The sequence below is a fragment of the Indicator indicator genome, chromosome 13 (assembly GCF_027791375.1).
Source record: "Indicator indicator isolate 239-I01 chromosome 13, UM_Iind_1.1, whole genome shotgun sequence".
Classification (NCBI taxonomy): domain Eukaryota; kingdom Metazoa; phylum Chordata; class Aves; order Piciformes; family Indicatoridae; genus Indicator; species Indicator indicator.
The window spans coordinates 20365330-20379266 of record NC_072022.1 but is presented as its reverse complement, the minus strand read 5'-3'; the positions used below and the strand labels follow the sequence as shown (position 1 = coordinate 20379266).

The following is a 13937-nucleotide window of genomic DNA, read 5'->3' as shown; positions in this document are numbered from 1 at the left end:
GAACAGGCCCTTTCAACCCCAGCCACAATAAATATGCACCCTGCCAAAGCAGAGGGGGAGGGTGAGGATGGGGGTGCCCAGTCTGTCTTCTTTGGCACCCCCCTCACACTGGCCTAGAAGCATGAGTGACTGCACCAGTGGCGGGGGGTGACGTGTCCCTATTGCCCCCTGACCACCTGGTGAGCTCCTCATCTTGCCACTTCCCCACTCCAGCACAGCTCTCCGGGGATGCCTTGCGCTTCCTGTTCTCCTGACAAGAGAAAAGAAATCTGGAGTCTGTCTGCGCCGCTCCCCCTCCTCCCACCATGTCTCACCCCCCAAGTTGCTGTTTTCTGCAGAAATGTCAGGCTCAGCTCTCCTCGCCCCCACCCCTCCTGTTTTTTTTCCCCTCTGATCTTGGCCTTTGTCTCCAATTCTTTTCTCCTCGCTCTTTCTCCAGAGACCCTGATGGACACGAAGTGGGTGACCTCTGAGTTGGCATGGACAACTCACCCAGAGACAGGGGTAAGTGTCGATCTAGCTCCAGTCCTGACCTCCAAAAGGCATAGGTGGTCTGGGCCCTACAGGATTCAGGCTGCTCACCAGCACCTTTGCAGGGCTGCCTGCATCTTCCTCATTCCTTCCTGTGCTTATCCTTTGGCCTTATGAAACCATCTCCTCTTGACTCTGTGCTGTCAGGGTAGGAGCGCCATGTTCTCTGGCCCAGGTTGCTCTTAGTCACCTTGATGACCAGAAGGGTTGGGATGGGTGGAGGTGCAGCTGCTGCTCTTCCTTGTTGACTGTTGTCCAGTTCCCCCCACCCCATGCCATCTGCGATGTGTCTGTGACGCTGACCTCCCCAGCTGGGGGTCTAACCTGCTACCCTCTTACTCACAGTGGGAAGAAGTCAGTGGTTATGATGAGGCCATGAACCCCATCCGCACGTACCAGGTGTGCAACGTGCGGGAGGCCAACCAGAACAACTGGCTGCGCACTAAGTTCATCCAGCGCCAGGACGTCCAGCGTGTCTACGTGGAGCTGAAGTTCACTGTGCGGGACTGCAACAGCATCCCAAATATCCCTGGCTCCTGCAAGGAGACCTTCAACCTCTTCTACTATGAGTCGGATACAGATTCTGCTTCTGCAAATAGCCCTTTCTGGATGGAGAACCCCTATATCAAAGTGGATACAATTGCCCCAGATGAGAGCTTCTCCAAGCTGGAGTCTGGACGTGTGAACACCAAGGTGCGCAGCTTTGGCCCTCTCTCTAAGAATGGCTTTTACCTGGCCTTCCAGGACCTGGGAGCCTGCATGTCCCTCATCTCTGTCCGGGCTTTCTACAAGAAATGCTCCAACACCATTGCTGGCTTTGCTATCTTCCCGGAGACTTTAACAGGGGCTGAGCCCACCTCTCTGGTCATCGCACCAGGCACCTGCATCCCCAACGCTGTGGAGGTGTCTGTACCCCTGAAGCTGTACTGCAATGGTGATGGCGAATGGATGGTACCTGTGGGAGCCTGTACGTGTGCCGCTGGATACGAGCCAACCATGAAGGATACCCAGTGCCAAGGTACATGCGTGGCGGAGTGACTCTGTGTCTTGTCCCCACAGATGCATTGATGCAATTTTGAGGTAGTTTTACATTGAGCTTGGTCTGGTTTTGGAGGCTTGGGAGCTGGGCAGGCTCCCTGAGGAGAGAGAAGGATGGTATCTCAGGGGACTGGTCTGCAGTTTGTCTCAGGGTCCAAACAAGGCAGTGTCTGCCATGACACACTCTGGCATCAGGAGCTGCGGCTCAGGGCATGGTCATCAGTAGAGATCCGGCATGTTTAAGCCCTTAAGCATTACCAAAACCTCCCTCTTGCCTCTGCCGCTGTGCCCATCATCTCTGCTCTCCCTTCTGCAGTGCTCATAGCTGGGGTGAGTGATTTTTCCTGGCAAGTGTGATTTCATGCTGCTTGTGTGGAGGCACTTGGAAACCCTGGTAGGGAGTGAGCCCTGCTGTGCTGGCTGTGGGACTCGTGTGGGTTGATGCTTCTACTGACAGGGCTAAGGGCTGCAGCAGGGAGGGTGGGGAGCAACATGATGGCATGGCAGCCAGAGCTTCCTGCCCCTACTCAGAGGGGAGGAAAAGAGTATCCTGCATGTGGGAGATACTCAGGATGGAGAGCTGCCCTGGGCAGATCCTGCAGCTGCCGTGCTCCCCCATGACAGCTTTGGTGTCGCTTTTTCACCCCAGGTTGGTTGTGTTGATAAGTCAAAAATCTGCCTCCATGGATGCTACACTCTCTTGTGGTGATTTTATTCTTGGGCACCTAGGACCCTGCCCTGTGGTGACTGCGGGTTAGGGCAGAGAGGTTGCTGCTGCTCCTCTTGGTTGGAGGTGTTGTGCAGGGAGCGGGACACTGGCTGGGCCCCCAGCGCTGGATGCCTTGTGCTCGCCAATGACAGGATGCTTGGCGCCGGCCCTTTACTCTTGGCAGGGACAATGTGATTTTGGACAGCCTGTGACGTGGGGCTTGGACCAAGCTGGCCTCTCTGCTGGCTTTAGAACTGTCAGCCAGGCTGCTGTGGCTGGTTGGAGGAGAACTCAGCCTCCATGGGGCTGCAGCTCTGCGGGGGACCAGAGCCTCCAGCACCATTGGTGTCAGCACAGCTCTGGCTTTGGTGCCCTAGCCCCTGCATCAGTCTTGTGGGCAGCCAATCTGGCTCGTCCTGGGGCAGATGGACACCAGTGCCAGGTATCCATCACTGGATGAGGAACCTACACTTAAAACTGTGTGCTGAGGTCCTTACTCCCAGGAAGCTGGTTTCCTTCTTGTTTGAACTCAGAGATCTTAGACCATATGGAATGTTTGCTGTTTCCCAGTGGAGTTTGGGTACAATGTGACACTGTTTCCAGCCCGCATCTGGGCTGTGCTGAGCTGGAGCATCCTGAGGCAGGATTTAAGGCTTCTCAGGGCATCATTGCAGCCTGTGGTGAGGTCCCCTCTCTGCATCCCCCCAGCTAGGCAGAGACCCATGTGGTGGCTTTCCCAGTGCCTTTAATTCCCACCCGCACCAAGCCTCAGCTTCTTCCCCAGCGCATGGGGAAGCCACACAGAGCCACGGGCACGTCTCCATCCGGCAGCCTGCCCTCTCGCTGGGCAGAAGCGGCGGTGTCCTCACGTTTCTCTGGGAAAGTTGCAATGCGCTTGTAGGATCAGATTTTCCGCCATATGATCGTGTGTGTTTTAAGTGGAAACAGCTGAGGAAGGGCTGGGAGAAGCCAGAGCCACAGCTCCTTTTTCTGTGCTTGGCTGGATGTTCCTTTACCCAGAGAACACTCTAGGCCCCCACGGCATGGGGAGAGGTGCATTTGCAGCTCCATGGAGCTGGGCTTTCGGTGCTCCCACCCCGGGGAGCCACCAAGACTTCACCGCACATACAAGGAACACTCCAGAGTGCCAGATGGCATTTTAATAAATAACAATACCCAGTTACTGCTTAGATGGGATAAGCCCTGTTGTAAATCTCCCCCTTTCCCCAGACTTTCAGTGGCCTTTGAAGATCTCCTCCTCCTCCTCCTCCTCTTTATCTCCATCCAGAGCCAGGATTAGACCTCGCATTCAGCGCTGTTACAATGCAGCTTGTATCCCGGTCCCTCGGGAGCCGACGACTCATCCCACCCGGCTGAAGGCAGTTTCTTTGGCGTGCTTTGTAATGCGATACGCCAGGCTGGTATCTGGCGCTCTAGTCCTGAGTTGCCACAGCATTGATTTGGCATCTCATTCTCAGCCTCATTATCTTTATTTAATTAGCACACGGCCCTTCTGGGGGTTGAGCCACTTCCCACACGCTCCCCGCCATGCAGAGCTGCAGAGGCAGCTCTTGCAGGATGAAGAGGAGCTTCTGGCCAGGGAGGGGAAGCTGAGGGCTTCCACATGCCTCCACAAGCAGGGGTGCACAGCCTTCACCTCCTCACAACTTGAGCCCTGCAGCCCCCAGGTCTTCTCCTTTGGGTCTGCAAGCACCCAAACCATTTGTGGAATTTTGGTGTCAAAGCTCTTCCTGCATTGCACAGGTGGGAGATTCCTTTGAGCAGCGTGGGGTTCCTGGTGTGGGACAGCTCAGCTCTGCAAAAATATTTCTGGGCCTGCGCTCCCTGTGCCAGCTTTGCCAGGCTTTGCAACTCTCTTATTGCTGGGTTCACCCAAAGACAAAAAGGTCTGCAGTCTGGCTGGCCTCCATGCCAGGGCTAGCAGCAAGTCCCCTCCTTGCATGGCCCTCGGTGCCCATCTGGGGGGTCCTGGAGAGAGGAGCTGCAGTGCTGCCAGAGACTACTCCTCACTTGGATTGAAGCTGTGTGGTGTAGTCAGTGGGCACTTAAACCATAAAAATACCTGGGGAGATGCCACACTCCTCTCAGACCCTTTCTAAGCCTTTTTGATGTCCATTTTCTGATGGCACCAGGCACTCTATCTTTGGGCACAGGCAGTAAGCGATAGCAGGTCAGGCTGGGGCCAGAATCTGAATTTTTACTAAAATAAATTTCCCTTGCAATCAGTGACTAATGGAAACATCACTCTGAATTAAAAGAAAAATGCCAAGCCAGCAATGCACTTGCCAACTGTTTGCAGCTTTGCATTGCAACACGGGCTTGCTGCATGAAACCCAGGAAGTGAAACTGCTGCAATTAATTGCCCAGGCTGCCAGATCAAAGGCAGCTCGGCAGCGCAGGCAGGGGAGAGCTGCTGCTTTACAGCCGGGAAGCTCCACAATGGGTTACTTGTAATACGGTTGAGGAAGTCTGCCCCTGCCCTCCTGCCTGTGACCCGCTGTGGCTCGAGAGGCAGCTTTGCTTATTGATTTCCCCCTGCCCCCTCTTTTTAAAATAAATAAATAAATAGGTTTCCCGCCTGTTCTTTGGATGCCATCGTTCAAACCCCTGAGGTCTCTTTCTCTTCTCTCTCCTTCACATTTACTCCATTCACTTTTGGACTGTGCTAGCATGAAATATTTCCACCCAAAGGGCGATATTTTTTGAAAGAAAAAAAATGTCAAGTGCCTTTTAAGAGAGACTTAAAAAGAGAGTTACCACCTCAGCTGTAGCCAGGCTGTTGCTTCCACGGCTCTAATCCATCTGCAGCCGCTGACGAAAGCGGGAAGGGAGTGAGCCGTGCGGGTTCATAAAGCACAGATCGTCCCAGGCAAGCTCGATTGCTGCCTTTGAAGAAATGACAGGGCTGCTGGACAAAGGGATGTGATCAGTTTCATTTATCTAGGCTCAAGCCAGGCATCCTGCTTCAGTCCTACAGGGAGAGAAGTAGCTGGAAGGATGATGCCCAGGCTGGAAAAGCATCGTGAGGATGGGAAAGCAATTGAGACCTGAAACAGGGTAGTTTGCAGATGGCATTTCCCAATGTGCCATGGGCTATCCCTCCCTCCCTCTCCCAAGGGAGGGGACCCTGAAGTTTTGAGGATGCACATGGGTTCGTTGTTGCTTGCCCACATCCCTTGCAGTAATGGAGGCTGCCTGTGGGATGAGTCACTGCTCTCTGCTGATGCCAGAAGGGTTTTATTTCGGTGTTTTTTTCAGCTCCCTCCCTTGGACTTTATTTACCAGGGTGGGGATTGTATTGGGGAAGAGTTTCCTCCTCTTCCCCCAGCCCTGTGCTGCAGCTCTGTGAGGCAGGATCAGGCCCCAGCGGTGGGCGGCTGATGAAAATCCCAGAGGGGCTGCCAGAAACAGCCAAATGGCTGGCGGTGGGTGCTGTGCCAGCTGTGCAATGCCCCGCAGAGGGGACAGGGACAGTTCTGCAGCAGTCCCAGGGCTGTGTTACTGCTCCCCTCCTCCCTGCACCCCATATAAATCTCCTCCACAGCCAATCCTCACTGTCAGGCCAGACTTCATCTCCCTCCCATCAAATCAACAGCCTCTCTCCAGTCCAGAGAGCTCCGCTTTGGTTCCCTGACCTGTTATCCTGTGGCTGTCAGTGACTGTCATGTTCTCCCCGGAGGTGACCACAGCCCAGCATCAGGAGATGTGATCTGTGTGTAGAGGTTCAGAGTTGTTATTTTATGTGAGGACACTTCAGCAGGAAAAGTGCTTATGCAAACCTCTCAAAGGGGAGAGGGGAGCCTGGCTTCCCAGCTCCGGCTGGATGGAGTCACGTTCTCCAGGCTCATTCCCAGTGTGCCGGCCAAGATAGTGGTTGTTGCACAGGCAGTTTCTTGCGGAGAAGAGATGACACAGCGGCTTATCCACCAGGGACCTGGGATCAGCTTTCAGCTTGGTTACAGCCTTCAAATGTGGCGGCTGAGAGCTGTCACACTGCAACCGAGGTCTTTATGCCCTGATTTATTAATCAGAGTTGGAAACTTAAACACTGGCATGCATCTGGGCCTTGGTCCCTCTCCTGTTCTTCTCCTGCTTTTAACAGGGCTGGAATGTGGCTTGTCGCCCTCCTGCCAAGGTGGCGTGAGAGTGCAAAGAAATGACGTTCATCCCTTGCACTGGGCACTCCTGAGGGATGCCAGGCAGCTGCCCCAAGATGGCTCTTCCTGCCTCTTCCCATGTCCAGGGGCACAGGAGATTGCTATACCCTCTGTGTCCATAACCCACTGGACACCATTTGCTGCTGAGCTTGCAGGAGGCCAAGTGCTATCATCCTGCCTGCATCCTTTGCAGAACACTTTTGCTGTCCCTGGCTTCCATGCCATGCTTGGGCCATCAGCTTCTCAAAGCTGATCCAACTTCGCTATGTTTGATCCAACTTCGCTCTCCCCACAACAAGCCTATTATTTCAGGGGGTTTTGTCTCTGATGGATCTGGGCTCCTGTCCATAACCAAAGCATGTTTGGCAGCTTTCTAAGCCCAGAGCGTTCCTGTCCAAGGAGGTTTCAGTCATCTCTCATTCCTCAGCAATCTGGTTCCTTATGTGTGAATCTGCATCCACCCAGTTCGAACCGCCCAGGACTCCAGCTGGGGTGGGTCTGCCTGTGCTGAGGCTGCTCCACTACCTCTGGGCAGCTGCTGTCCATGGCTTTGAATTTCGTGCTGGTGAGGGTGGCCTAGTCTGAAAGTGCAGGAGCCCTGGACCTGCTCACCAAGGAAAATCTTCCACTGCTTACAGAGAAGCAGGTCTGTGCACTCCTTTACCCTCCAGCCTGCACAGTCAGGATGGGCTAAGCTTTCATTTCCAAAGGGAAGGCCCAGAGGCTGGGTGAACTCAGGTCGAGGAGCTGGAGCAAGTCAAGCCATGTGGTCAGTCCTGTTTTAACCAAAGACAAATCTCCTTGTCAGAAGGTTTGTGCCCTGGGAGTGGGAAGCAGCTCGGGCAACCCATCCAGGCAACAGGGTGCACAGTCCCCTTCTTGGCAGCAAGGTGCTTGCCCCTGTATTGGGATGTCTTCACCTGCAGTGGGGCTGCTGCTGCTTTATGCCTGGGCAAACCAGGAAGGCCAGGACAGCACCCCAGAGTTGTGTGTGGGTCCCCATGGGGCCAACCCATCAGTGTGTGACTCAGGTGCCCTCCACACCCCATGCATGAGGCTGTAATCAGCCAGAAAACTTCCATGGAGGGTGTCCAGAGATGCCTCATAGCAGGAAACTTCCAGTTGCTGCAGACCCAGTGAAGCACCGGGAAATCTCCTGTTTATGTGGTGATGTGTTGATAGGTGTGGGAGGTGGGACAGAGCTGCTGGGAGAGTTACACACTTGGGAACTGCCCTAACTCCCTCCTTCGGGGCCGTGGGTGCTGATGCCACCTCAGCTGTGACAAACAGGGTAATGCCAAAGCAGAGCCAGCACCACTGGGTCTCTCGCCGCAAGAGAGACAAGAGAGGGGCAAGCTTCAAGCACACATCATAGGGCCTTGGGGCATCACTGTGACAAATCAGATTATTTTGAGGTGTAAATGGGGTTCCCAAGGCCACTCTGCCTCTTGGCTCAAGTGCCGTTAATCCTTTCATGTGCCTCTCCTTATGACTAAACACACTGTGGTGCCAGCCGGGCCGGATCCCAGTATTTGTGGCTCCTTGAAGGACCCTGATCGGAAGCAGGGGTAGGAGGTGGCAGCTGTGCCGAAGAAGCTCTTTAGCCAAGGACCTGCAAGAATGTTTTAATCTAGCCTGGTGCTCCACTTGAGCCAGCCTCAGGAGGTGTCACCACCCCAGGGCTGAGAGTGGCTGAAGAGCCCAAGGCGGAAGGTTTGGAGCTGAGTGGCTGTGTTTTGGGTGGTGGAGGCCTCTTGCAGGGGCTGATGCGGGTAGGGTTATTGGGACCATTCATTTCCAGCCTTATTTCCCTGGAGAACAGATTCCTGACCTTGTGGAGGATGCTGAGCCTAGAAACCAGATGGGGGGAGGGACCACGGCAAAGCCCTTGGGAAGTGCAGTGAAGTAAGAAAAGGGGGAACATGCTCTCCTGGCTGCACCTGCCCTGACCCTATACTGCTGGTGGTGGCCAGCTCTTCCCACCTCCAACTGCCAACACTGCTGCCAGAGCACAGCATCTGAGCTGTCGCATCTGGGCAGAGCTGTGCCTGTGCTAGCAGGTGTCCCTGTCATGTGCCAGCAGCCTGCTTTTGCCCACCCTGCCCAGCCAGGGACACTATGTCCCTGGCCATGGATGACAGCACTGGAAAAGTTTGTATGTAACCTGTGGTCCTCAAGCCACTGATGGGAGATTTGGCCGGGCAGCAAGGAAGGGTCTGCCCAGCCTAGAGAGGGGGTGGTGGGTGTTTTCTGAGTGCACTTTGTAACTCAGGTCTGTTTTCCCTTCCTCCAGCATGTGGGCCAGGAACCTTCAAGTCAAAGCAGGGGGAAGGTCCCTGCTCTCCCTGCCCTCCCAACAGCCGGACCACCTCAGGAGCAGCAACAGTCTGCACGTGTCGAAATGGCTTTTTCCGGGCAGACACAGACTCTGCAGACAGTGCCTGCACCAGTGAGTCCTGCCCTGGGCGAGGAGGGAAGGCAAGGGGAGCTGGGGAGGAGGCGTGGCTCCTCATCCAGGCTTGGGGAGAGTGCTGTGCCCGTGCCAGAGGTAAGCCAGGCACGGGCACATGCCATCCCTGACCCCCACATTGCCCCGGCAGGCGTACCCTCTGCCCCCCGCAGCGTCATCTCCAACGTGAATGAGACCTCTCTAGTGCTGGAGTGGAGCGAGCCACAGGACACGGGCGGGCGGGAGGACCTGCTCTACAACGTCATCTGCAAGAAGTGCAGCGTGGAGCGGCGCCTGTGCACCCGCTGCGACGACAACGTGGAGTTCGTGCCGCGCCAGCTCGGCCTCACCGAGCGCCGCATCTACATCAGCAACCTGATGGCCCACACCCAGTACACCTTTGAGATTCAGGCTGTGAACGGCATCTCCAACAAGAGCCCTTACTCTCCCCATTTTGCCTCTGTCAACATCACCACCAACCAGGCAGGTCAGTGGAGCTGCTAGGGAGCAGGGGCTGGTTCTCCGCTGCAGAGTGGAGTGGGAGTTTTCTTGCTGACAGCCTTGGAGGCTGCAGTCCTTTGTGCTGCCATGTTACCGGCTCTCCGCGCCTGCTTCTAATCCCCTGGGTAAATTCTTCTCTCCGTTTAACGTGGAGGAGATGAGATCAGAACACATGGAACGGGAGAGTGGCGTGGTTGGCAGATGCTCTGGAGAGCTCTGCATCTCCTAGACCTACCCCAGAGATGCGCCTGCTGCAAAGGAAGGAGGAAGGAAATGAGATTTCTCCCCTGTAGGCCTGGGAAGGCTCATCACCAGCCCAAACCTTTGCAGTCAGCCGAGTACTCTGCCATTCCCTCCCTCCTCTGACTCTGGCCCAACTCCAGCATGTTGGTAATCTCCAGCCGCTGCACTCTGATCTGATTTCATGGGTCTCGTTGGTGGGGTGGAGTGCTGAACTCCTGGTGAGAGGAGGAGGGGAAGGAGCCCAGGTTTTAGCCATCAAAGCCCTTCCCCAGACCAGTTTGCAGCTAGGCATGGGGTGAAGTGTTAGCTCGGTGCTATTTCTGAGGCTCCCCATGGTCTCCTGTCACCTTAGGTGCAAGATGTTAAGATCACACCTCTCTAGGGAGAGTTGTGGGAGGTCAGTCTCAAAGCTCTTCCATGTCTTTCCACCAAGGTTGTCTGATCAGGTTCCAGGCAGAGAGTCCCCTGTGCCAGCGCAGGATGGTGAGCCTAGCACAGATGGCTCATTCCTCTCCTGCCTTGTTTCCTAGCCCCGTCTGCCGTGCCTACAATGCACCTGCACAGCAGCACTGGCAACAGCATGACACTATCGTGGACTCCCCCTGAGAGACCCAATGGCATCATTCTTGACTACGAGATCAAGTACTCAGAGAAGGTAAAGCAGAGGGCAGAGCTGGCTTTTCTGTCCTCCAGCCCCTCTGGCTGGCCATCAGCCCCATGGCAAAGGGGAGTTCCTGCAGGGATAGTGTCTGGGGATGTGGGAGCCAGCAAAGAGTGAACTGCTTCACAGAGGTGACACCCACATGTCTTCCATACAGCAAGGCCAGAGTGATGGCATCGCCAACACAGTCACCAGCCAGAAGAACTCGGTGCGGCTGGATGGGCTGAAGGCCAATGCTCGGTACATGGTGCAGGTCCGGGCACGCACAGTGGCCGGGTATGGCCGCTACAGCCTCCCCACAGAGTTTCAGACAACTTCAGAGGATGGTAGGTACCAGGACTGGACTGCTTCCATCCCACAGCGCTCCTATGCATGCTTCTTCCCCAGCTCAGCTTTGATTCCTGCCTCTCCTTCTGTCAGGCTCCACCAGCAAGACTTTCCAGGAGCTGCCTCTGATTGTGGGTTCAGCCACTGCAGGGCTGCTGTTCGTCATCGTTGTGGTGATCATTGCTATCGTCTGCTTCAGGTACCAGCTTTGAAGGGAGGTGGGGTTCACAGCTGGGTTTGGGGGTTGCTCATGTCTGCACCAGAGCTTTCCCCCTTGCCCCTGAGCAGAGTTCTGGCAGCTCCAGACTAGAGCAAAGACCTGTCACATGTGGGTGCAAGAGCACGGTTCCTATGGGAGGACTGTGCATCTCTGCTTCCCCAGCACCATCTGGGGCTCTGCCCAGGCTCCTGCCATCCTCTAGCACAACTAGGCCATCTTCTCCCACTGCACCTCAGGTGGAGGATGGATTCTGTTCACAGGCTGCTGGAGGGGAACCTTTCCAGCATGGGCTGTGTGTGCTGGGATTTGGAAGTTGGCAGTGAATATCTTTACCCCATCAGGAAAGGGATGGTTACTGAACACCTCCTCTCGTCTCCTTTGGGCAGGAAGCAACGCAACAGCACAGACCCTGAGTACACAGAGAAGCTGCAGCAATATGGTGAGTAAGAGCTCCCAATTCCTGCTCCATGCACAAGTGAAGGGGCAGCATTCATAGCCAGGCACTGGGAATTGTGGGCTGACAGGCAGCCAAGCTGGCTTGGCATCTGTCACCCACGTTGTGTCCCTCCTGGTGATGACCCTTGTGCTGTTGCAGTTGCCCCTGGGATGAAGGTCTACATTGATCCCTTCACCTATGAAGACCCCAATGAAGCCGTCCGGGAATTTGCCAAAGAGATTGACATCTCCTGTGTCAAAATCGAGGAGGTCATTGGAGCAGGCAAGTCCTGGGGCTGGGCACAGCAGCTGCTTGAGACCACCACCTCTCACCTGCCACATGGTTCACTGTGCCTCCCCCTTCTCCCCTTCCCCACCACAGGGGAGTTCGGCGAGGTGTGCCGCGGGCGCTTGAAGCTGCCCGGTCGTCGTGAGATCTTTGTGGCCATCAAGACGCTGAAGGTGGGTTACACAGAGCGGCAGCGGCGGGACTTCCTGAGTGAGGCCAGCATCATGGGCCAGTTTGACCACCCCAACATCATCCACCTCGAGGGTGTGGTGACCAAGAGCCGCCCCGTCATGATCATCACGGAATTCATGGAAAACTGTGCACTTGACTCCTTCCTGCGGGTGAGCATCCATCCGCTCCTGCCCTGGGCTGGGGCTGCAGGTCCATGGGGCACAACAGCTCCAAGCTCTGCTTCTCCATCCCTCTGCATTGTCATGTTGACATCCCCAGGTCTAAACTGTGCATAGACATCATGGGTTGGGGGAATAGGGGGTGGCTCCAGGAAGGAAGAAGGTGACAGTAGCATATTGGGATCCTTCCCCAATCCATTTGCAGTGTTGCAAACCCCTCTGCTCTCTCCTCTGGCAGCTGAATGATGGGCAGTTCACAGTCATCCAGCTGGTGGGAATGCTGCGAGGCATTGCTGCCGGCATGAAGTACCTTTCAGAGATGAACTATGTGCACCGGGATCTGGCTGCCCGCAACATCCTGGTCAACAGCAACTTGGTCTGCAAAGTGTCTGACTTTGGGCTCTCTCGCTTCCTGGAGGATGACCCAACTGACCCCACCTACACCAGCTCCCTGGTATGGGACACTCATGGGGGATCCACTGATCCTAGGGGTGGGGGGAGACATCTCAGGTGTGCGCAAAATAACGGAGCTGTCTGTCCGTGCAGGGGGGCAAGATCCCGATCAGATGGACAGCTCCTGAGGCCATTGCCTATCGCAAATTCACTTCAGCCAGCGACGTGTGGAGCTATGGCATCGTGATGTGGGAAGTGATGTCCTATGGGGAGCGACCCTACTGGGACATGTCCAACCAGGATGTAAGTGCTCCTTGCGGAGTAGGGAGCTATGGGATGCACATGGGATTCCGGGTGGCTGACAGCCCACCTCTGCATGTCCCTCCACAGGTGATCAATGCAGTGGAGCAGGATTACCGCCTGCCACCTCCCATGGACTGCCCCACGGCACTGCACCAGCTGATGTTGGATTGTTGGGTGCGGGACCGCAACCTGCGGCCCAAGTTTGCACAGATTGTCAACACGCTGGACAAGCTCATCCGCAATGCTGCCAGCTTGAAAGTCATCGCCAGTGTCCAGTCTGGGTCAGTGGCTCCACTGCCTCTAGCCAGGACTTCCCCAAGTCCAGGAAGCTGGGGTGGTTGTAACTAGAGGGTATGGGAGGGCACAAGTTAAAAATCTCCCCTGGTTGCAGTTAACCCCTTTGTTCCCTGCTGCTTATGACCTGTGGCTCTCTTGTCCTTTAGCATCTCGCAGCCACTCCTGGACCGCACTGTCCCAGATTACACCACCTTCACCACTGTGGGAGACTGGCTGGATGCCATCAAAATGGGAAGGTACAAGGAGAACTTTGTTAACGCTGGCTTTGCCTCCTTCGACCTGGTGGCACAGATGACTGCAGAGTAAGTCCTTGCTTGCAGAGGAGGGAGAAGGTTGGGACTGCTGCGCATTGTCTCTTGTCCCTCACCTCTCCAGCAGCCAGCTCCTCCCACTTGAGCATGTACAGGGATGAGTGATGCATGGGGTTTCCCAAGTGAGTTAAGGTCTGGTATTCAGCATCCAGTTCCCTGTGGTGTTAGAGGGACACAGGAGCATGCAGAGGGCCTTAATGAAGATGGATGGGTCTCTTGGCCACAGTTAGATGGGGCACAGCCACGTGCTGGTATTGCTGCTGGCAGAGGGCTGAGTCTTTATCTTGTCCTTGCAGAGACCTGCTGAGGATAGGGGTGACACTAGCAGGGCACCAGAAGAAGATCCTGAGCAGCATTCAGGACATGAGGCTGCAGATGAACCAGACACTCCCAGTGCAGGTTTGACCAGAGGGGACTCTGCGTTGGAACGGACTGAGGGAACCTGCCAACCAGGTTCAGTTTGCGGTGCAGCCCGACTTCCCGTTTCCCCTTCACACGGCGCTCCTCTGCTTCGGACGGTCGCCTGGGACAGGATGGGACGGGCCGCCCTTCCCTGGAGCGGAGGCACTTGTGCCGAGAGGGAGCCCAGCTTTTCGTCCCAAGTCTTGGAGCAGCGAGGCAGCAATGCGTCTTCATATTGAAGATGGATTATGGGACAGAGATGGCACATCCTGCTTCCCGCCCTGTCTCGGTTCTCATCTG

At 55.5% G+C, this 13937-nt stretch overlaps 1 protein-coding gene across 1 annotated transcript; it reads left to right on the top strand.

Moving 5' to 3' along the window:
- The first annotated feature begins 396 nt into the window (after window positions 1–396).
- Window positions 397–13640, top strand: EPHB3 (EPH receptor B3). The gene is made up of 15 exons (XM_054385867.1): window positions 397–504; window positions 877–1549; window positions 8750–8905; window positions 9057–9392; window positions 10180–10304; window positions 10468–10636; window positions 10731–10836; window positions 11199–11296; window positions 11453–11575; window positions 11675–11922; window positions 12170–12385; window positions 12478–12627; window positions 12715–12908; window positions 13071–13226; window positions 13532–13640. Exons 1-15 carry the CDS (start codon window positions 448–450, stop codon window positions 13638–13640), a joined length of 2916 nt encoding a protein of 971 aa, XP_054241842.1. The 5' UTR covers window positions 397–447.
- Window positions 13641–13937: the final 297 nt, after the last annotated feature.

What these genes read in the sequence shown, in the direction of transcription:
- EPHB3 (XM_054385867.1), top strand. Translation starts at nt 448, where the DNA reads ATGGACACGAAGTGGGTGACCTCTGAGTTGGCATGGACAACTCACCCA. An exon ending in CAACTCACCCAGAGACAGGG is followed by an intron (nt 505 to 876) that starts GTAAGTGTCGAT and finishes TCTTACTCACAG; the next exon opens with TGGGAAGAAGTCAGTGGTTA. An exon ending in TGCAGACAGTGCCTGCACCA is followed by an intron (nt 8,906 to 9,056) that starts GTGAGTCCTGCC and finishes TTGCCCCGGCAG; the next exon opens with GCGTACCCTCTGCCCCCCGC.